Genomic DNA, 24,540 nt, shown 5'->3' on the forward strand with positions numbered 1-24,540 from the left:
CCACATCGGTCTGTTCTGCTTCTGATCAGGATGCAAAGAGAGTGCGTTTCCCACCTTTCTTTGACTAATGATTAAGGCTTCAACAAATAATTGTGATGGGTTTTTACTTCTCATCATCCCAGCCTTACTCTATGGTGTAAGGAGGGTGGAAATGTCATCCTCCTTGTTCCCCAATTGGCAGCTAAATAGACCTCCATCACCCATTGCAGCTGCTTGGTGTTTAGGTGGGCTGGGGCAGTATAGTCTTGCTGAATATGGAGTATGTAGAGAGACTTTGTAGCACCTTTGAGACTGACTGAAAGAAAGAAGTTGGCAGCATGAGATTTTGTAGATTTTTGTCTACTTCCTCAGATGCATTACACTTAAGTCTATGAAAGCTCATGCTGCCAACTTCTTTTTTTCCAGTTAGTCTCAAAGGTCTACAAGATCTCTCTACATATGATTCTACAGAGTAACATGACTATGTCTTTGAATTCTATGAATATGGAGTAGTTACAGATCTGTAACTATAGCTTATGAATCTGTAACTGCAATATTGAATGCCAAATGATATTTTATGCAACTCATTACCTGTTTTATATAACATGTATTGGATTATTTATAATTTATGAATGAATTTATTTTCTGTTCCAGGGTCTCTAGTAATATTTGCTATTCTCCAGCACAATTTATTGTGCACATTTTTATTCTTCCATATTTGATAACACCTCCCCTGCTCCAAATAGCTGTGTGAGTGTGGCTCACTGGATCTAATCTCCCAGTACAGGTTACTTCCAGATTCCAAAGATGCTTTCAGTGTCTGTATGCTCAGAGTCTGTATGAGTTCAAAACGTGTCTGAAAACAGCACCCTTTAATAACCTTGAACCAGGTGCTCTGACTTTTGAGTGTTCTTTGAAGTCTGTGTAAAGAAAGAAATATCAATACTGAGTTGGGAGGGAGGGAACACAGGAGAAGGAGATAAAAAGCACAATTATTAAAATCAAGTTCCTAATGTAGAATATAAAGAAACAAGCTACGACTCTTAGGATAGCAAGGCAAGTGGGAATAGATCTTTTGAAGTGAAGAGAATCTAAATTTCACACTGAAAGAGTTCCAAAGATTGTGACAGCCTCTTAATTAGGGGATAAACGCAGAGCCTTCAATTTAAAATGTCTTTCTGAGGCAGCAGTTTGTAGATCAAGTATTTTTCTTTCCTTCGCAGGAGAGAAACTCTATGCACGTACCTTTTGATTTAGGTCATGAAATCTCTCCGGTCCATGCTAATCCACAGGGTCTATTCTGCATAGGCAGTGAGCTAAGAGTTTTACATCTAAGGAATGATCAGCCACTGGGAAAAATAATTAGCCATTGGAGATACATTGCAGCAACGAAATTTATGCCTAGTGCTACTATACAAAGCTTTATAGAGTCTGGGAGGATTAAAATGTATCAATGCAACATCATGGATGAAAATGCCAACTGAAGAACCCACAAATATAGAGCTGAGTCAAATTTTGTGAGTACAGTATTGTGCTCTCCATCCGTGCAGGAAAAGCTTCTGGTTAACCTGAATTTCACAAAAACTGTGAAATGTTCTCTCACCTTTCACCTAGGATCTGCACCCTGGACCTGTGCACTAGCACAAGGAAAGATCTGCTATTTTAGTCCCTGGCATCTCCTGGTAGGGCTGGGAAAGTCTGAAATCCCAAGAGTTCTACCAGACAGAGTAGAATGCTCATGAGCTAGATGGGCTATGTTAGTTGAAAGACTGTATTCTCCTATATGAATCTGCCTGTGTTTTGAGATCTGGCAAGACCCTAGTCTCATTGCCTACAACCCTCACAGGTACACTTGACAGAAATTTGGAAGAGGGCCTTCAAAATGGCTGATCCCAGGTTCTGGGATTATATTCCCAGAGAGTCTAGATGGGGACAATCCTTACTATCTTTCAGCAAGCAGGTGAATACCTTTTTATTCCAGCAGGCCTTTGAAATTTGATTTTTGCAGGGAAACAGGTCTCATACACTGTGCTGGACTTTTATTTATTGTTGTTGTTTTCAAATGGTTTATGTTTTAACTGTTTTTAATTTTTTAATAGTTTAATTGCTTTTAAAGTTTGCTATACTTGAATTTTAAACTATAGCCAGCATTGTGGATGACATAACTTTATGCACACTTAGCTACTTGGTAAAGGCACTAAAGGACACTGTTAGTGAACAGTGATGCTCATTTGCACTCCATAGCTAGTGTCCCATTGTGCATCAGTCCAATTGTGCATTGGTCTTGTTCCTCATCAGTCCGATTGTGCATAAGTCCCAATGCTCACCAGTCCTGTTGTACATCAGTCTCATTATTCATTGGTCCCTTTGCTGGTTTTGCTACATAATAATATCAGACCATTCTTGAATGCAAATATTGCAAAACTGCCCAGTTCTTTTTTTTCCACAGATGGAAGTCTGTTTGTGAAGACGTAAGTCCCCAAGTGCATTTTGGCCTATATCTGTTGTAACTGTTGTAAGTTGGCTTGAGTCACAAACTGGAAAAAAGATGAGATATCAATAAATATAAACGTGCTGCTGCTGCTGCTACTACTACTATTACTACTACTACTAAACACCAGCATCTGTAACTGGTTTGTATTCATGAACCCTACAAATACATGATTGTGGCAATAGTGTAGGAAATGTATAGAGATTGTAACACTTCCCTGATTCTGCCTTATCAGGCAGCAGCCACTGTAAGCAATGGAAATCTGCAGTGTGAGCAGGAATTGTGATAGGGCTTCTGATTCTGATTATCACACTGAGATTGCTGGCAGGAGGGGCCTGCTGTTTCCCAATTGATAGGACAATACACTACTGTTGCTCATAGCAGCTGCTGCTTGGTAAAACTGGGTAGCTGGTTTGGGCTTCTTATGTTCCCCTGAAGGCTTCATTTTAAGGATCCAGGGAACTTTTCCAAGATTTGTTAGTTTACGTATTCACTGGTTAGGCTAGGACCCTACTTTTCCTCCAATAAACAAGGGACTCATGATGACCAACAATAAACACAATGAGCAGTTTTAAAAACATGAAACATGAATCAAAATGCAAGATGATTTTAATTTTTTAAAAAAAAAAGATGTAAAGGGAAAGTCAGATTAAGAGTCTATTTTTTTACAGACGTACAGCTTAATTGTTAAAGGTTTGTCTGAATTAAAAATAATCTGTCAGTCAATTTAGGGACCAACTGAGCTAACTGTCCTATAATCACTTTGTAGATTTTTTTGATGACCTTTTTCAAATCATGTGATTGCAGTGAGGGGGATGGAAACTACTACTAGTTTTGATGTGTGTCTTGTGGACTAGGCTAAGGGGAGAACTCTTGTTCTGCAAAGCTGGGGGTTTAAAGAAAACTCACTCTGAAGCTCTTGGTTGCAGTGTTTTTTGGTGAGATGATTTATTGATGGATTACCCCCATCTTGCTCATACTGTGGACTGCTTATATGTGAATGTTTGAAAACTTTGGAAGAAAAATAAGAGTTTCAAGGGAGCGATCAATAGAAGATGAAGATGCTTTCCCACAGCAAAGTGAAATTGAAAATATTGCTCTGGCAGAAGTGATAAAACAGAAATGAATTTGGATGAATCTACAATACTTAGTGGTTGGTGTGACAATATCTTATCTCTCAGCCCATTTTAGCTCACAGGTTTGTTGTGAGAGTTGGAAATGAAACAATGGTCAGTATTTAAAGACTTAAAGATGTCCAAGAGAGAAACAGATGAGGTACAGTATGTAGTTTTCAGTCACCCAAAGTCTTCTCACATCATACTTCCTATCCTTACATCTCTGTAATATTTGCTGATACTCTTAGGGATTTTTCAACCTCTTTACTTCCTATTCCTTTCATCACTTCTGGTGAAGCCAGTTTAGTTCAGTTTCAGCTTAGACCCCTTCAAGTGCTTTCTTGCAATACAGTCTCAGTTTGTTTCCTTAGCTGTTGGGGTATTTACCCCAGAATCAGTATTATTAATTGCTGGACACACACACTCTGCATCAGTAAGTAAATCAGGAAAATGTATGTACTGTAATCCAACAAATACAGTTGGCCCTCCTTATCCATGGATTTTTTTATACACGGATTCAGCATCCATGGCTTGAAAATATTATTTTAAAAAGGTATAAATTTCAAGTATCAAACCTTGATTTCCTCATTTTATATAAGGGACACTATTTTGCTGTGCCATTGTATTTAATGGGATTTGAGCATACATGGATTTTGTTATTCACGGGGGTTCCTAGAACCAAATCCCAGTGGATAACAAGGGTCTACTATACTTGTTTATTTGCATCTATTACGCAAATGAGCTATTATGCATCTCCAATGTTCACTTTTCCAAAACTGATTAAGACAGAATGACACGTGACCACTTATTCTACAGATTTAGGCTGTAGTCTTATAACAAGTTCCTGGGAGTAAACCCCACTTAATTCAGTGGAACAGACTTCTGTTTAAGGGATAGGTAGTCTGTGGCCCTTCAGATGTTATTGTGCTACAACTCCCATCAGCCATGCCCAACATAACCAAGAAAAGATGAGAGTTCAAGTACAATGATATCTGGCGGGCCACACATCACCTGTTCCTGTTCTGTAGCATAGGAATGCATTTATAATGTATTTTATTATCTATCTTGCATCTTCAGTGGAAGTGTATTGCAAAGGTATTTGAAAATCCCAATAAACATAAAAAAATCCAGCCATCAAAAAAGTCTGATTACTTTTTATTGTTATAACACAGAAATAATTGTAATTACAAATAATCACACAGTTGCTATTTTTCAATTGTCTCCTTCCTGGTCGTTGCTTTGATCACAACTCTTTGCTTGTTTTAAAACAGATATGCAAAATACTCCAGAAAAATGTATGAGTGTGTTCAGCAATATGTCCATAGTAGAATATGGTGGGGTATAAAAACATCTTATTCAGTAGATAAAATATCAGCAAACAAATGAATACAAAATAGTCAAATGACTAACTTAATTTCTATGAAAGCTTATTGCAGAAACCAGAAAAATCCAGGAATATTGTTTGAAGTGAATACTACATTCTTCCATATTTTTATAGGTGGTTAGTCCCACAGCTGTTGTGATTTTCTAATAATAGTATTGTCAGCTAGTTACGGTTGGATAGCACTGAGGAATATGAGGTAAGGCAGCAATGTTGCACAGGAATCACAGGCAAAAATTAGAAGGAAACCAAGTCAATATGACAATCAGGACATCTTCCCTTCTTCATTTAGCTGATGGATGTTATGTGCAAAAAGAAATCTTCTGGAAAAGGATCATCTTTTCAGTTTGAATCCTGCTGCTGAAGACAAAAGAAACCCCTACACCATCACCCAAGAGTGAACATGTGGCACACATTGGTGATTCTAACATTCACCCTCATTCCCAAGGTAGAGCCACAGTTGCACTATTGTGCAAAAGAGTCTCTAGAGTATAGCAGGATTACTGAAATGGAGTTATCTAGATTCTAAAACTAGACATGGCTTACATAAGACTTGGAGGTTTCTAGGATTGTATTGCACATGAATCTCCTTTGAAAAGTAGATAGGAAAAGCTGTCCTGATTGAGGACATGAGGCACCCTTATCCCTTTTCTTTTGAGACTGGCTATAGGAGATAGTTTTGATGGACTCACAACTGCTAGAGGTGGCATTGAACATAAACTGAAGTGCATCGGTGTTGTTAAAATGCAATTTGTATCTTATTTCAGTGGGATTCATAATTTTTTTCTATTCTCCCTATCCAGGTTACTCCAATACAGATCTTGTTTTTGTTATCAGTTAATGCTGCAGAAATAACTTAAGAGTTAAATAGGTCTAAATCCATTTAGTTGGGATAAGGAGTTTAGTTGGAACCAGGAATTTGGACCTCTGAATTTCAAACAGCACACTCAAACACCAAGATGTTCTCTCTATGGAAATCACCAGGTATTGATTCATTCCACCTTACTGAAGCTTTTGAGATCTTAGCATGTAGTTGCCATCTTTCTTTCAACATGTGCAGTGTGTTTAAATGTAGGCCTGCAATGAAGAAATCATTGATATATTCAGGCCTATAAGACTGCATCATCTTTCTCTCTGCTGCCACTCTTTAAATTGTTTTGTTTACACCTTCATACGTGGCAGGCACAGACCAAGGCCATTTTGCTGTCTGAGGTGAATAACACAATGGTGCCCACTCCTATTCCACAGTCAAAAGTCTATAGGATAATTGAGGCAGTCTAGCTGAGGGAACTCAGGGCAGAGTATACATTTTGCTGTCCCCTCTCTGCAGCATCTCCTGAGGCACTTGCTTCCTTATGCTAAGCACAGTACCAATGCCTGTCTGCATATTGTTTCTAAAATGACAGCATAGAGGAGATGGAGAAATGAACAGGTAGCATTAGGAACAAAACAGCACAAAGAGAGAAATGCAATTTTCAAAGTGCCTATATTTATTAAAATGCCTATTGTAATTCAGAAAATTATATATATTTGTTTCATCTGGGCAGACTGATAAAGACTTTATGCACTCTGGAAATAAGTGGGAGTGAAAACTGCAAAATAGGCCCAGAGATTCTGGATAAGCATTAGGGTACAGACTCTAACAGAGACAAAAAGTTATACATGTACCCTGTGATGGAAACAAGGAACTAGGATTAGGGAAACAGAAGTGAACAAGCTTTTCTCAAGAAACAATTCCTTCTCAAGCACATTTCTAATTAGTATTTTGTTAATGTCAAAACAAAGAAACCAGAACTTGGAGTTTGTATTGATTTGTATCTCCTGTGGGGAATCCTTTCATCTCTCAGGAGTAGGAAAAAATGGAAAATACTCATCTCGCTTTCCAGTTCAGTATCAGTTTGAGTGATGTTTCTTGAAGGAACAGACATGCTTATCCCTGAAGATCAAAATGTAGATGATATCCTGGCCCTATGCTTTTCTGTAGTTCTATCGGCCAATGGATATTTACTGGATTTGAATCCCCCTATTCAGCAGAGATCTCACTAAGTTCAAGGGCCACGGCATCCCTTGTAAAACTACCACGATGAGAAACATAGCTGTGAATAAAACCCATGCTGATCACTTATATCCACATAGTGCACATCTTACATATTTTTATAAAATGAATTCACACTGGTAGCTTGAAGAGGAGGATTAATTTCCCCCAGCAACAGTCTATTGCTGTAAGCCAGCCCTGTTGTGATGAAAGGTACTGGGGAGGGGAGGGATCTTGGTTTTGAATGGAAAATTAAGTCCCATTAAGTTTCCAAAATACATGTTCCTGATTGAAAATTGCTACAACTAGTTTTACGACATAGATCAACCAGCATTTTACATCTTTAGATTCTCCTTATTGGGTGTGGCTGCAATGGGGACATCTGCTCTTCAAATTTTACTACATCACTAATTCAGATTGTTTTGAAGTACTATTACCTGATTCTTACACATTCAGTATGAATTCCTGGATGTCGTCATCATCTTTGCTCCAATAAGCCAAAGAAATTCTTAACCATACAGTTCTTCATACAGTACATTTGAAAGACAGAAACACAGGTAAGCTGAACTGGGGACCCCATAGCATGGGGTTAAAACCCTGGTTTACCTTTCCCAGATTTAGTCCCAATTCGGGAGGCAGCCAGGTGTTATCACTGAATTGCTGCCCAGGTCCATCCCAGATGCAGCCCGGGTCCTCTAAGCCGCCTTATTTTTAGAATTCAGATGCTTCTGACTTCTAAAAATGGCTGACGAAGCAGTTTAGAGGACTTGGACTGCATCTGGGATGGATGTGGGTGGCAAATTTGGCAGCAATTTCTATACAACAGTACCTGGCTGCCTCTCAAATTAGGACTGAATTCAGGAAAGGTAAGCTGGGGTTTTAACCCCGTGCAATAGGGTACTTAGTATGGGGAAAAGCTATTTGGCATAGACCATTTTAAAAAACTACTAGCTGAAAAACATTTTATGAGAGTACAATTGCAAAGAATGTATAAACTTAACAATACATTCCTTCTCTCCCTTACTCCTCAATTTAAATGTTTATTCCTCAGACAGCATTCCACATTCTTACTAATTAGGTGTGCAGAAAGGGCATGGTGGACAAATTACACTTTTTCTTGTAATAGCCAAAGTGAGCAAAAGTTAATTGCTTAGCAGTCACCAGATGATTCCCCCCGCCCCCTTCAGATGACAGAATTGTTCTGGGTGTAAATAGTGCCACTGCAAATTGTTAATTAATGGTTAAAAAGCTGAAATGGAATGATAAAAATGCAAGACTATGTAACTGCATGATCATGTTAACACATTTTCAAGGAAAAATAACAATTGATTATTGCTCTGTAATAGCATTTCTGTGTATTTCATTAAAGTGTCAGTGAATTTTGGTTAGCTGTAGGGTACCTACCTGAATTAAACTACATCTCTAATCCATTTAATTTTTCTGAGAAAGGGAAATCCCTATTTATTTGCTTCATTTATTTTTTAAGGAATTGCATTATGATACAGAAGGACACTTGTTGCTTTCCTCCATCACATGAAATCTTGAACAAACTTATTATCCTCACTAAAACAATTATAAATTCCAATCTCCAAAGGATGGTCTCACAGAGGCAGTCACGATGGTGCTGTGTTAATTTTTTCCATTGTGAATCTGAAGTAGTTGGAATACTTTGGTGATAACAATAATTTTTTTTAACAAACAGAATTTTAATTATTATTGTCCACAATTGAAGTGCTCCTATTCAAAATCTGATACACATCTAATACAATATCAATACAGATAAAATACAGTATCTAATAAATATTCAATACAGTTTGGTTTATCAATTAAGGGCTAGTGCGTATAGTGGTTAGAGCAGTGGTTCTCAACATTTCACATCCTCCAGATGTTTGAGACTTAATCTCCCAGAATTCCCCGTATTGGCCATACTAGCTATAACTGGGAGATGATGTCCAAACTATGTGGAGAACCAAAAGCTGAGAAACCCTGGGTTAGAGTGTTGGACTGGCTCATGGAGGACCTGGTTTAAGTCACCATTGAACCATGAAACTCACTGGGTGATCTTGGCTAGTCTTTTGTGGTCTCTTGCTCATATTTTTTTGTCACTGGCCTACCTCACAAGGTTGTTGAGAAGACGAACAGGGGAGGAGAACACTGCACTGAGCTCATTGAGGACAGAAGATGGAGTAGAAATGTAACCAATAAATGAAATAGCTAATAAAAATAATGGTTCACCAATTTTTCTTTCTTTGCTCATTGTTATTGCAGTTGCTTTACAATGGAGATTATCAGACAGGGGATGGCATTTCCTTGTCCCAACCTTTTCCCATCCTTGTCCTATCTTTCCCACGTGATCGTGAGAAGGACTTTCAGATGACATAGCATTGATCCGGACATTGTCCCATCTGTGAAGTGCAATTGACAGCGAACACCATGTCTGTCATATGATGTCACATTGATCCTGTCATTGTCCTATCAGTCAGGTGGAATTGTCCTGTCTTTGTTCTTCATTTTGCAATAATGGAACAAACCATTAATGCAATTCCACTTCACTGACAGGTTTATGACAGGATCAGCATATCAAGAGTGAAAGTCTTTTGCACAGTCGCTGTAATGGAAGGGATAAGGATGGGCTTCACTCCTGTCCCCCATTTGAAAATCCCTTGAGAGTGCAACAGATGTTTTGTAAAGTATCTCTTTGCTAGGAAAGAAATCTTAGTGTGAATTAGGGAATGCGAGAACAAGGCCCCTCATAAGCTCTCTTGCAACTTGGTGAACAAAAATGGATCCTATAGTATTATCTTCATGTGCTCAAGATAAGGCAGCTTTCAGATAGAGTGCCCAGATGGCCATGAGGTTTTTTTTTAAAATGCTCCATTTGTTTTCTGGTTTTTAAGCCTTTTAAATACACTATTTCAAATATTTCATTCATCTTCATGAGGGATAAAACTTTATGGAACAGTTCTGCCAAAGATGAGCCTTTCTAGCTGCCATTATTTTTAATGGGACAGTTTAACTCTTCTGATACAATCCATAGAACAAAAGTGCTTATGTTTGGGCTGAGTCATGACCTTAAATGTTAAAACTTGAAGACACAGCCATATAAAGAGAAAGAGACCAATAAGCTCTTGTCTCAGCCTTCTCCATCCTGATAACCTCCAGATGTTTTGGACTTCAACTCCCCTCAGCCACTCCAGCTAGTATTGCCCCTGGAGAACACCAGATCACTGAAGACTGGAATGTATGCTCAGTACACATGAAGCATCATCTACACAATACATGTGTGCATAGAAGGTACCACTGAAGTGAATGGTGAGTGCTTGAAGGCCAGGAATTGTGTGCATGTGTGAAAAATCAATCACCTTCAAACGAATAATTGTATCATATTTTCATCCTAAACAATTTTGTGTACTGTACTAGAATTAACATACTAGACTGAGTATATATTTATATGAATCAAACTGCTGAAGTAATTGCTCTTATATCCCCCCTCTCTCACACACATCAAAGACAAATATTTTACATTATATCTTATAAAACTGTACACTGTAATATTCATTATTGTGAAAACAACTAATCAGTTATGTGAATTATTGGCTTTGTTAGCAAATATAAATCTGAGAAATAACATCCTAAATTCAGCATTAATCCTACCTAGGGCAGAGCCAACAAAATGAATGGGACTGGGTAGAAGAAACACACTTCAATCCCACTGATTTCTAGGTGGGGCTAACACTGGATTTAATCCCCTCAGTTATAAATGTTAATTCTACTTAGACTGCAGTGTATAGATTTGCAACAACATTGTAAAAGCAGCTCTCAAAAATACAAGTATAAGCCCTATCCTATCTAATGGTGGTCTTGCAACATCTTGTCACACTGTAAAATAATTCAGTTTTGTTTAATAACTAAACAACCCTTCATTAAAGTTGCATGAGGAGAACCCTGGAAATATGTATCATGTTAGCCTTCTCTCAACCTGGTGCCCTTCAGCTGTGTTGGATTTCAACTGCCATCAGCTCCAGCCAACATGGCCAATAAAACCAGTAGGTACCAGATGAGGGGAAGCTGTATTAGAGATAAAGCAGCAAATAATGGAGTTTATCATTCTAGGTTTTTTGCAAATTTATTTTTCCTGGCACAGCACAATAGAACATTAATTGTAACTAACTAGAAGACACACAGCAAGTTGTTGGTGTATAGTGCATCAGTGTCCCTTATGGGATAAAAAGAATAGTGGTTACTTTTGTGTGTGTGTGTGTGTGGTAGCTAGATGGAAATAATTTACTCTAGTTCAGCAAAGGCAACTTGTACTCTTTTGGCAACATGATTGGATCCTGTCCCATTTGTTTGAAAGAGGGTAGGCTGTAATTCATACCAGACTGAGGCTATAAACATATCCATAAAACAGACAAGTGGTTGGCACTGTGAGTTTGAACAATGTTGTACGTTATTTGTGATGAACAGTTAAGGACTGATTTCAGGCCTCACATTTCCCTTCTTTCACACAGGAATGTACTTCACAGCTACTAACCAAGAGCTCTGGATTAAGGGTTTTGTCATCTTTGCTGCTGCACCATACAGGCCTAAGGGCCTGAACCTAGAGGTCATTGTAATAGAGCACTTGCCACTACAACTGCAGATTTTCCCATTGTGCAATGCAATTGCATGTGCACATTTTCTTGCTTGACTGCATCCACAATAGTTAAATCCAGCACAGCTATGTTTGTGGGATTTTCCCATTGGCCTAAAACCTCAACTCAAGGACTCTTTATTTCAAAAATCTAATGCTCTCCCTTTTCCATTTGTCAGTTATTTGCAATGTAGTCAAGGCTTAAGCATTTGATAATGAAGTCCATGGACAGGGAGATGGTTCCACGTTTCAAAATAACTCGAGAGGTATTTTCACATGTTGCTATATGGTTAAAGCAACTAAACTGATACATTAAACACAGCATATGGTTCTTATATTGCTTTCTATATTCTAAACATTAAAAAATGAAAGTAAGTGATTCAAATAAGCAATGAATTTCTTGATCAGTTCAGAATTTTATCCAACTGGTGGATAGTGCTGCATTTTTGCTTCTAAGATAGTGGCTGATCCCTACAGGTAAAACTTAATAAACTGTACTTGAAATCAATGAAACTAATATGAAAGATGAAACAGACAATGGTCCGTTATCCAGTGAATGAAAGGGAAGAAATGGTGACATATTAATTTACAACTTTAACATTCTTAATTGTACCTATTACAATAACTTAATCTACTCAGGTTTCCTGTCTTCATCCTTTTTACATCTTGAGTAGATGAGATGTTATCAATGTAACCATCTCTATACACTGTGTATTTAGATGCTTGCTGTTAGCCAGTCCCAGACTAATATTTAGCACTTATACTAATATATCACATAATACTAGAGTGCACAATTTAGAGAGCCATTTCACTTGGTTTCCACTTGGATAAGGCTGTGGGTATAAATGACAGTGAACAGAAATTGCACAGTTACTGCAGAATAACACAGCTATGACAAAGAATGCCACACAACTGCTAGGGCTGTCATCACGAAGAGCAAGGAACATGAAGCTTGATTGCCCTTATCTCTGTCCACTTTATGTTTAGGAGATGATTTTATAATCATTGTGGTTGTGTTGTCCTTCTTTTTCACAGTTGGTTTGGATTCATTCCTGTCCCCTGGATTGGTTCCAAGAACATCTGACAGAAAACAGAAACAAACAAGAAAAAAAGACCACATTATTTCCTTACTTAGAAGACTATGCCAATAAAATACAAATAAAATTATGGCTTTCACAGTCCCACTGCAGTGACACTCTCTCAATCTGAAATAAGCAGAACACAGAAAAAGAAAATTTCACAGTAAAACATTCAGGATTCTCCAACCTGTGGATCTTGGGTGCTATAGCCCCAAAACATAATGTTTGGAAGTACTAGGGATAAGATATGCAAACTAGGTCAAGAAGGGTTCCTATCACTTTCCAGCATGTTTGGAAATTTGAGAATTTTTGGTATGTACCATTTGTTGCATATATCCATGGTGGTGCTACATTTGCAAAGCTCTTGAATGCCCAAGTGGTTATTACTTTTCCTTAGGAAAATAATTCTTTGTAAATTTCATTCTTTCAGGCAAGAATGAATAATTTTGCCATTTTTCTTCTTGCTGCAAGCAAGTCATCAACACCTGCACAATTTTTGAATACACCAGTTCAGCACTTTTTTGATACAAAAAAACACACACCCCTTTTTTCTGTACAGAAGCATGCAGAACAACATTCCACACACACACACAAAAACTAGTTTCTTGGGTAGAAAACAGTATTTTGCCTAACTGTTTTCTGCACTGCTGTGTGGAAATAGCTAAGAATGGTGATATCTTAAAAGCTAAAACTCCATGATAGGTTCGCCATAGGGTTGCCATAGGTTGGAAACAATTTGAAGGCACACATCATCATCACCACCATCATCAGAATTAACAACAACAACAATAACAACAAAGAACTCAGAATCAAATGATGGCAAAAGTATTTCCTCTGGAGTATGCATATAGGAGAGCTGGTTCCTGGGGAACTTCTGGAGGGGAAGATCCTAAGGGAAATTACAGTACTGTCTTCTGGAACTGGTTCCTTATTTGTTAATTCAGACATCATATTCCCCTAGATAAAAGCCAACACAGTGTAGTGGTTTGAGTATTGGACTAGTACTTTAGGAGAGAATGGCTGATATTCTCAATTCAGCCATACAAACTCCACTGGGTGACTTTGGGCAAGTCATGCTCTCTCAGCCATACAGGATGGCAATGGCAAATCTCCTATGAATAAATTTTTGCCAAGAAACACTAGGAGAAAGTCAGCATCTGTCAGAATCAACTTGAAGACACATAATAAAAATCCCTTGAGGCCCAAAACAGATGGGCCAAAATAGAGCAGCTTCTCGCCACTTCAGGGTCATGGTGTTTATATGACACATGCCCCTGAAGTGTTGGAAGTTGCCCTGAGACTGGATAAGGCAGCCTGAAGTCACCAGCAAAAGGAGAAGATTAAATCTTCTCCTCTTGGTGGCACATTTGGGACTGCAGGAACAGCCTGCTTCAGGAGAGGGCCATCCGGTCACCATGGTCCTAGGCTGACTGGGGGCCAATCATGGCTGGAGTGGCCAGAGGCCACTCCAAGCCATCCATCTGCTTCATCCTTGAGACTAAGGGGATTGTGCTGGACCACAATATCAGTTATATATCCTTAAATACTTTCCAAAATAAAAACACCTTTTTTTTTTTAAAAAAAATAGAGGCATTGTGTTTTTGTTTTTGGAAGGAATTATTGTTTGCATTTGAGCAGCAAATTCCTGGCAGAAACTGGCTAGACTGGGTGGATTCCAGAAACATAAATGTAACCTGAGAGCTTTGTCTGCTGGCTAGTTGCTGCAGAGAATGTATCAATACATTCTCCATGGATCACAGAAATTAGTGCATTATATTTGGGGACCATCCCCAATAGCTCAGTAGTATATATCATAGAAGAAATGCACGGTTACCCTCAACTTCACAGTAATATCAACATCCTTCGGGGGGGGGGGGGAGCCTAACAACTTCAAGGATATATTCCAAAGTTTGTTGCAGGGAATGGTTTATATACACGTAAGGGCATGGGAGAACTGGCAACTCAGACTCATAATGGGTAGTTTGATTTCTGAAACCATTCCTTTTCTGTTATATTGGAATTCATTTGAATGAAGGGAGAGAAAAGAGCAGGGAGGACATACGTAGAGGGGAAAACAGTATTATGAGAATACTTGAAAAATGGACATCCTTCAGACAAACAGTAAACAAATTGTAACTGCAATAAAATGATGCAATGGGCCTATGCCCAGGTTTCCGACCAGTAAACCATAACCTCTTTCATGACAATCCCATCAATTATCCCTCTCTTTGGTTTTCTGTGGCTGCTGAGAATGCTCAGTCCTTATTGTAATGGTTCCCTCCCATCATGTTTTCCTTTTTGTGTATCTGTAAACCTCTTGATACCTCCCTGCTTTGAGTGTGGGCGCTGCTGCTTTGGCTATGTAAGCATTGGACCATAAGAAATGGAAGAAATTACTGAGAAGAAATCATGTCAATAGGTGGTTTTCTGACAGTGCTTGGCTCCTCTTTCCATCACTGTCATTCTTTGTGGTAAAGGCCCTATTCCTCCACTGCCTCTTATATCATTTCAGCTTGCTGACTTCAGCTCTCTTGAGTCTGCTGATTAAATAAAGACCTCCACTAAGTTTAATGTATTCCTCTCTTTCACTTGGCCATATCCAGTGTTGTAACTTGATTGGCTTCAATAAATTGGCTAGCCTGGAATATATTAATTCATTTTCCCCCTGATATTAACTTAACCAAAACATCAGACATAAGATTGAATGCTATCAAGAAAGAAAAGGGGGCCATTGCATTTTAAAAGCTTTCACCTCAGTACTGACTACTTAGTGCACTACATAACAAGTGTTAAATAATGCATTAGGAAAAGCTGCCTTTAACCTTTCTAAGGAAAGGACTTCCACGTTAATTTTCTCTTTCATTATGGTTTCATAGCAAAGATTATTCCATGGAATGCTATGCACAGCAATTTAGAATTGAAAAGGTAAAAGATTAGATGTGCAAATCAGGCATTTTGTACATCTTTCTTTAAAATTAAGTACATGGTGCTAAAGTACAGTAAGCAGACTGGGCCATCCTTTCCCTGCCAAAATGAAAAATTAACAAGTATGTACTGTATTATTTATATTGGATGGGAATTATTTCTGAGATAAAAAATAACAGTAAAAATGAAGCATTTTCCTCCTGTTATTTGGCACTGGGGAGCTAATACTTGGGAGAATATAATACTGAATCTCAAATCCTTCTCACGTGATTATTTTAAAAAAAAATTGCTGGGACAAATGGCTATGATGTCATGGCTACATTCCTTTTCTCGGTCTGATCCTTCAAGTCCACAGCTGTCTGGGGTGGCATTTGTGGTTATGGCAATAGTGCCATGACTGTAAATGTGAATACCAAACAGTTATGAGGTTTCAAGGCTAGCTTCTGACATCATACCTGCCTAAGAAAATGCTAGACAATGTGTAAATGCAATTGGTTATTATTTAATCATTCATTTAAATAATTTTATGCCGCCCTTTTATCATGAGATCTCAGAAAAGGAAACAGACCAAACTACATAAACAATGTAAACAATTCCAGATTAGAATCAATAAATGTTTCACATAAGATAAAAACATATTGAACAATTCAGCAAATTACAATCTTTAAAAACTATCTACATGCTTAAAAGTAAATTAGTCTCAAAGGCTACAAAGTGATTCTCACCCTGGTGCTAGAAAAAAACCCAGTGCTGGTACTAGTCAGGCCTCCAAGGGGACGGCATTCCACAAGTGGAAGACAAAACCAAGAAAGTGCTCTTCCATGTTCTCCCCCATTTTATTGCCCCCATTGCTGGGACACAGAAGAGCTCCCTCACTGGCAGATCTCAGTCTTTGGATAAATTCATATAGGGAGAAGTGCTCCTTAAAGTATCCTTCAAGAGGCACCAAGCCTCATTATGGAAAGTACACATTTAGAGTAGTTCTGAAAACACATGTAGAAACATGGGGTTCAAGAGAGCGCAAACAATTGTAGTTTTCATCTGAGAGAATAAAACCAAATCTGTTTATTTTTGCTTTATGTAACCTCTGCATATTTTTATCCATTTACATATTAATGTGTGATTTTGAACATGCTTTTGAAGAACATACATTTCAATATAGATTTTAATGCATAAATGCATAAATAAATGTGTATTTTCCTATCAAGCTGTGCATTTAAATATGATTTTGGTCTGCTTAAACTGCTAAAAGTTGTGTTATGACATTCAAAGAAGTTGAAAATCTGGTGGATAGATTTTGTTTATTAACTGGATACATGCAGAGCAGATAATTCTATTTAGGAATCTACAAACACTGAATTCCTATCCCATCCCAGTAGCATCTTTGAGTGTGCACACATGCACACATGCTCACTAAAATATAAGAACAATACCAGACAAAAATGCCCCGTAAGAGCAACATAAAAATCAACTGACTTAGGACTTAAAAGGCCAGAATTCTGTTAGGGACATCCACATGCATAACTTGCAAATACAGATTACAAATGCAGTCCTTTTTTGGCCACTGTGGGGGTCAGTATTCTCTTCTCCTCTCCCCAGCACCCAAAGCTCCCCCATGACTTACTGATACTCCAAAGCCACCCTGCACAGCCATTCTATGCTTTGATGCAAGCAGGCAGAAGTATCTGGTTATATGTCACCATACCCAGATGTGAAATAGCAGTGCTGAGATCCCCCCCCCCCGAGGATCCTGGCAGATTTCAGTGCTGATGTCATATTTGAATCTGGCTATAGGGATCTAGCCAAATTCTTCTTTGAACATCCCTCCCTGCTGTGAAATAATGAATGGCAGTGCAGGGTAGGTTCAAGGTCTTATCAGTAAGTTAGAGGAGAGTATATAGCTCAGCATAGCATAGGTCCATATGCACATATTTACACTACATGAAGAGGATGTAGGATCGAGGCCCAAGTTGCTACATGGCTTGGAAAATTAAGAACTATTTAGTTGATGTCATATGAATGACAGTGTCAACACTGGACGAGTTTCTCTGAGAAAAATATTATATAGACTGAATATTTTACAGAATAGTCTTCTAGTTATAAGACCATTCTAGAAATGGAATGCCATGTTTGCCACTGGGGGAGAGGCTTTGATTTCAGGGAAAGCACAGAGTGACACGGCAACAGGTAATAATTTAGGTACTCTGTTTATAGATGAGTGAATTCTGTTTTAATGCCTGTCTCAGTCAGTACCCAAGCAGCTCTTTCTGAACTAATGTGTCCACACTGTAGTTCAGTTTTGAAACATGGTAGCCTGTACACTGAATTACATTTCATCGGGATGGACAAGCCTGTCGGTCCAGTGACCAGTTTTCCACCATAAGGGACTACTGTAGACTGCACCAATTCCCCAAATGAGCAAATAAAATAAAATAAGCCCAATATCAGCCATGGATGGAAGTCTACTTCCAGTTTTGTTGGGAGTGGATGGGAGGCACCCTACTCTCTTTGATTGCAAAATCTCTACTTCTGAGTTTCCAAGAGTGGGAAATTGCATGATTCATCAGAAGATGTGGGTTGCCTGACCCCCTAAGCATGAAGCTGCGAGATATACTTTGCCCATTCTCCTTAACTGGTCCAGAGAGTACCAGAGTGTGGAAAACTATGGTGAGAAAATAATTTGCAAGGAGCAACAATAATAGGCATTCAGAATGAATCTGGTGAAGAGTAATCTGTGCCACAGAAACCACTTGTTAAATGAATGACAAAACTGCATCACAAAGCACCTCTGAAATGCAAATCTTATATTCAAAATATGCAGTCCTACCCTGAATAAACTGAACTCCACTGTTCAGAACAGAAGGGCTCCCCATTAAAAGTAGCTGTAGTGTCTGGGAAAGTAGCCAAATGGCCGATAAGGCCAGCCTAGTCAAAGACTGGGTTGCTTACACTGACTCTGCTAGCCGGGGGGGGCTAGCAGAGTCAGTGTAAGCAACCCAGTCTTTGAGTTTAAAAGCAATATCAGAAGAAGAATTACCATAAGAGTTGGCAAATGGTCCAAGATTCAAGGTATCAGATAGGCAAGTTGCTAACGCAGTCCAAGTTCAAGCATTCCAGATAATCAAGATAGAAGCAAGGGTTTGGTCCAAAAAGCCACAGGAGACAGAGACAGAGTCTTTCCTCCAAGAAGATCAGATAATCACTGGCAACCAGACACACATGCCCCAGCTGCCTAAATAGGCAAGCAGCAAGCATTCAGGTGTGTGTGATTACCAACTCATTTCTGGTAAAGCCTCTGTGACCTTCAAAGGCCCTCCCTTTTGGCTCAACACTCTCTGAAGGTGGGCACAGTGCCCTTACCCTTCTCTATGTCCACAGCCTCGGCCCCGGGCAGACTTGGCTGCTGAACCTCTGGAGAGGCCACAGACTCTGCTACAGAAGAGCTAGGGCCAGCCTCAGGCTCCCAATTGCAGGCTCAGGTCCCAGAGGCTCTGGCTCATCCTCTGAGTCCTCCAAATCATCTTCTAGGCTGGGCATGACATGTAGCTTCTCTAGATCAAGTTTCAGTTTATGTTCACCTGTGTTACTTAGCATATGCCCATTCAGACACTTGCCCCAAATGAACATTGGCAACCAGCTCATAGATAGCTTTCTATCTATGCAGGTCCTTTCCAGGAGGAACCTGGCTGCATCTTCAACTCTCAGCAATTACCAGTTTGGATTCGTTTTTGGATGAGAAATCTCCTAGCAAGCATTCTGTGACAGTTAATTCAAAAAAGTAATTATTCCAAGGTCTACCCTAAACATGCAGACATACAATACCATCTAGATCATAGCAGAGTGAGCATGTCTGTTTAGCAAATGAATCACAGCATGACTCCATGGAGTCCTTAAAAGCTGTGACAAAAACCAGTTGCTTGCCTGCAACTGGGGTATTTCAATGGTCTGTTGTGCAGTCACAAGTCTCTGCTTTTGAAATGCTCTAGAGCTCTAGCCGGGGAGATGGCACTAATTTCCTTTTCCTTTGATGGACAGTCTTTCACAGCAAAACTATACAAAAAACCCAGAAAGACATCTGGAAAAGGAAGCACAATAATACTGCTCATGTCGGGATGAATGTGATTACAACTGAGAGGGAGCCTATAGTCTTTGCAGAACTCTTTGTTTATGTATCATATTGATGGACTTTTGCAAATCAATAAGAGACTTGTACAAGCATTAGTGATTTTTTTCACAACCCATATGAACACATGAATTACCTTTGTGAATATAATTCAGTATCATGAACCTTAGTATTCAACTGTATACTCCATAGGCATGCCTTCAATAAAGCTCAGCAACTCCTGTCTTAAAACAAGTGTTTTGGGAGATTATCAGATATCAGACATCTCTCTCTTACTCAAGCTTACAAAGCTTTTGGTTCTTTCATCACCTAGAGATAATAACTGTCAAAGTACTAAGGACAGTAAAGATATTATCTTAAGCAAAGGCAGTTATTAAAAATATGCAGTGAAAAGAGAGACTTCATCAAAAGTTTAATATGGAAGAAACTGTGCCAAGGTTATAGAAACTCACCGAACTACCTTCAAAAGCAAATGCCTCAGGAACCAGGGATCACACAGAATTAATCCTTTCACAAATACTGAGATTCATCCAACCACCCCCAACCCAAAACCTTAGCAATTCCTAATCTTTAAAATCAACAATAAAAAAGATGGGAATGTGTGCAACACGTGTTAAAACTGAAAAGAACCTGCAATCTCTAGTAAAGTAGAAATATATAAATGATGACTAATCAAAGAACTTTCCGTCTCCCTCAGTGCTTAGCAATGAGAACTACCATAACAACAAAAAGAATACAAAAGTTACAAAATTGGGATTTTGCTTTAATATTTCTATCGTAGAATGACAGAAAAATACATAAGGCCCAGAATGCCATGTTAATCTGGAATATTGGCATGCAAAGGGATCTTGTAGCAACTTCGTGACTAAGGTGCAAAACAGACTACCTCTTTGGAGTGGCGCGTCCTGGCGCCCCTTTCCTCACTGGATCAGGGCCGTAGCTCCAATTCAGTGCTTTGCCGGCACTAAAAAGAATGGCAAAATGCAGCTCCTTTTAGCACCGGTAAAAAGGTGCCCTTGCCGCCATGGTGGTGGCTTTTCAGCGCTACTTTGGCACAATGTCTCTAAACACTGTGGCAACGGAGCACTGTAATGCCCCTGCTGTGCAGTTGGGCATGCAGCATGACACTGATGTGGGGGTGGCATGGGGGCAGCCGATGTGCATATGCCACACTCCCACGCCAGCATATAACGCTGGTCTGTTTAGCCCCTAACTGTGTGAAACAGGTTATAGCATAACCTTTTGTAGGCAAACGCTGCCTCCACACTGGAGAAATAATGCAGTTTGTCACAGCTTTAACTGTCCTGGCTCAATGCTATGGAATTCTGAGAATTGATGTTGGTTGTGGGCCCTCCAGAGCAGAGTGGAATAGTTATCCCCTCCCCACAACACTGAATATAGAGCCATTGATCTGTACATTGGATCAAACTAAGTAACAGATCTCCTAGGACAGATAGCATGATATACAGGCAATTTTAGAACATTGAGCCTGGTACTTTCCTTAGGAATTATGCTTTGGCCTCCAAATATATTCAGAATTATCTTCTGACATCTTCGTGCAAAAGGGAGATATTTTTTTCCCAAAAAGTTTTTTTTCAAGAAAGAATGGGACTTTGTAAAACCCTAAGAATTATTATGTAATGCACCTTTATATTCTGTTACTTGAAGTTTCATTGAAATTTCATACCTCTAGTCGTTAACTTCTAATCAGAGTTCTTGATTCATTGATTAATTTATATGTGTCTTGTTTATCTCCATTGGGTGTCCATTTGGATACAAAACTATTAGTGCCTTGTATGTTGATCAGATGTTATTTGATTGATTGATTATCTAGTGTTATGCTGGTTTGATTGTTGTTTATTATTATTATTCCATATTAGATGGAACAGTGGTGAATTATAGTCCTGGTGATTACATTCGAAAAGTAATACCATTCCAGCTTGCAACTGCAAAATGTAACTTGCTACCAAAGTAATTTATTGATAGTAACACATTACTTCCAAGATCTATTTGCAAATGACTTCACAATCCCCACAGCTCCACAGCTGCCATGCTGGGTGTAAACAGGACATTTCTGTAATTAATTGTCTTGTGAACTTGTGAATTTCATGATTTGGAAAACATAATTAATTGATTTCAATGCCCACTTTCCCCCAAGTGAATGCATTTAGAATTGAACTAGAGATCTCTCCAGCTACAATCTAGGCTCACACATGCTTGGGAGTAAGCTTTTTTGAACATGATGGAGAATGTCATCCATATAGGATGCATAGCATGCTGCCTGAATATGTACCACGGCCTTGATAAGTTATCCAAAGAGAATAAAAGTCATGATATCCATCTGGAAGGAAATGTAAGCATGTTTATGGTGATATTCTGTAACTTGATGATCTCTCCCCTGATCAAAGAGACTGTTTTGGTTGACAGCTTTGTGAGAAAATTAAAGAAAAGTGCAACCTGGTGGAACAGGCTTTTAAATTACAGTAGATACTGCACTACTGTTATTACAATTTTATCACCTTTGGTATCACTAGCTGAAATTGCTTTTACATATCCCAAACAAGAAGCCCTCAAAACAAGGTAATAACCATGAAATGTGCAATTTTCCAATGGCACCAAACTATATCCAAATGATGCATTATCCTGACATCATGACCAATACTAATTATTTTCAAATGTGGCTGCAGCAGACAAATGGGAGAAATGAAAGATTATGGCTCTTAGAATCGAAGTGGAAATTAGAGAACCCTCAAACTGTCATGCCTGTAGAATTCATAATGCAGATCTGGGGTCCTAATGAATTCTTTTCTGCCAAATAACTGGTTGAGGAAGTCAGTTATATTTATTAGTGCAGTAGCACACATGATTAATAAGTATAGTATACAAGATCCTAAAGAGTAAAGATACACTGTACAACTGAGCTCTAAAGTTGGAATTGTTCAGTCCATTGTATTCCCCATCACCATGTAGAGATGTAACAACCAGACAGTGAGTCTAGAAAGTGGATAAAAAGAAAATCAACTCTTTTGAGCTGTGGTGTTGGAGAACAGTGCTAAGGATATCAAGGACAGATCAAAAGACAAATAAATGAGTTCTTGAACAGATCAAGCCTGAACTCTCTCTGGAAGCCAAGATGATTAAATTGAGGCTGTAATACTTTGGCCACATCATGAGATGACAAAACTCATAAAAAAAGATAAAAATGCTAGGAAAGGTAGAAGGCAGTAAAAAGAGAGGAAGACCACGTGTCAAATGGCTAGACTCAGGGAAATCACGGGCCTGAACTTGATGAACCTAAGCAGAGTGGTAGGGGATGGGGGGTGGGAGCTGGAGCTGCCTCATAAACAGGGTCACCATGAGTTGAGGTTGATTCAAGGGCAGTTGACAATGATACATGGATACTATCTTTTGCAAGGTGTCAGCACATTTATTTATTTATTCATCTTTAGGATCGCAACAGAAAGGTCTCAAGGGTTGATTCTGTAGTAATCATGTCAGCTAACATATGGGAAGAGCAAGATATAAATATCATAAATAAACACATGATAAGCAAATATGAACTGGGCAAGTGAACATTTTACAATGTTAAAATACAAAAATAAATGTCAAGCACAAATAGGAATATTTCTTGTCTCTGTCACTCTCACATATGTTCAGTCATAAGTCCATTCTGTCCCCTTTCCACATCAATCTGAATGTATTAAAGGTTTATAAAACATGTTTTCTGTTAAAGTCCACATAGATAAAGACATTTCCTCTCAATATACACATATTGTCTTCAGTTCTTCATTTGGAGAAGTGAGAAATCCACTGGATAGCTATGCTCCAATCTACATATTAATAGTGGGGTGGACAAGACACTGAAATAGAAATCTTCAAGGACAAAGGTGAATTTGCAAGATATATCTTTCTTCTCAGGCTTAGGCTTCAAACATACACAAATTTACCTGAAATTCCCATTGAATTCAATGGGGGTTGCTTCAGAGATTCTATATAATGTCTTACAGCACTGCTAGCTTAAAACCTCACCCAGATATTCCAGAATCACATAACACACCCATACATTTAAATATTAAAGTACCATGAAAAAGATTTCCATAATAAAATAAAATAAAATTATGACTCAACAAACACAAACACTGGTTATTAGTTAGAATCTTCGATGGACTAGTTGGTATGTAATGATGTAGTGAGTCCCAGCCCTGACCTCCTTGCCTATCCTCACTTTCTGGTCAACAACCACTACAATTAATGGGGTTGGTTCCCCTATCACTCAGAAAGCATCTGACTAACATTTCTACCCCATCACATGAACAATCTCCATTGTGACAGGCAGAAACAGCATCCCTGTCGTAATCCCCCATTGCAATGGAGACTGTTCACATGAAGAGGAGTGAGAACATCAGTCAGTTGCATGACAGGTAAACAGACCCTCATTGATCACAGCTGCTGCTGTGGACTTTTATGGTACCTATGTATCCCTTAAGTAAAAGGATACATGGGGATCATGAATACGAAGCTGTTACAGTATGTAATTCACAGGTATGCATTTGTGACTACCAGCCAATAGTCTTACATTAGATTTCAGTTACTTATTACTTCTGTCAGCCTTTGTCAGAACAAAATATTGGCTCTCCCCAAAGCATAGGATATTAGATCTCAGCTTTGTTCATTGTTCATTAATTGGAAGCCTTTGGATAAAGTAAGAGCAGTATGTTTATTGTTTCTTTGTCAGTTGCTCTATGTGGTATTTTGAAAATCACAAAAGAGGAACAGCTG

General features: G+C 38.7%; 1 protein-coding gene across 3 annotated transcripts in view; it reads right to left on the reverse strand.

Moving 5' to 3' along the window:
- Positions 1 to 4,724: 4,724 nt before the first annotated feature.
- The window catches only part of LOC121925404 (glypican-5-like), a 715,763-nt gene continuing 695,947 nt past the window's right edge, over positions 4,725 to 24,540 (reverse strand). For all 3 annotated transcript variants that reach the window (XM_042457518.1, XM_042457516.1, XM_042457517.1), the window contains one exon: positions 4,725 to 12,714. In XM_042457518.1, coding sequence (XP_042313452.1) covers positions 12,524 to 12,714 — 191 coding nt within the window. In that variant the 3' untranslated portion in view covers positions 4,725 to 12,523. The remainder of the gene's footprint in view (positions 12,715 to 24,540) is intronic.

This window comes from Sceloporus undulatus, chromosome 3 (genome assembly GCF_019175285.1).
Source record: "Sceloporus undulatus isolate JIND9_A2432 ecotype Alabama chromosome 3, SceUnd_v1.1, whole genome shotgun sequence".
Lineage (NCBI taxonomy): Eukaryota > Metazoa > Chordata > Lepidosauria > Squamata > Phrynosomatidae > Sceloporus > Sceloporus undulatus.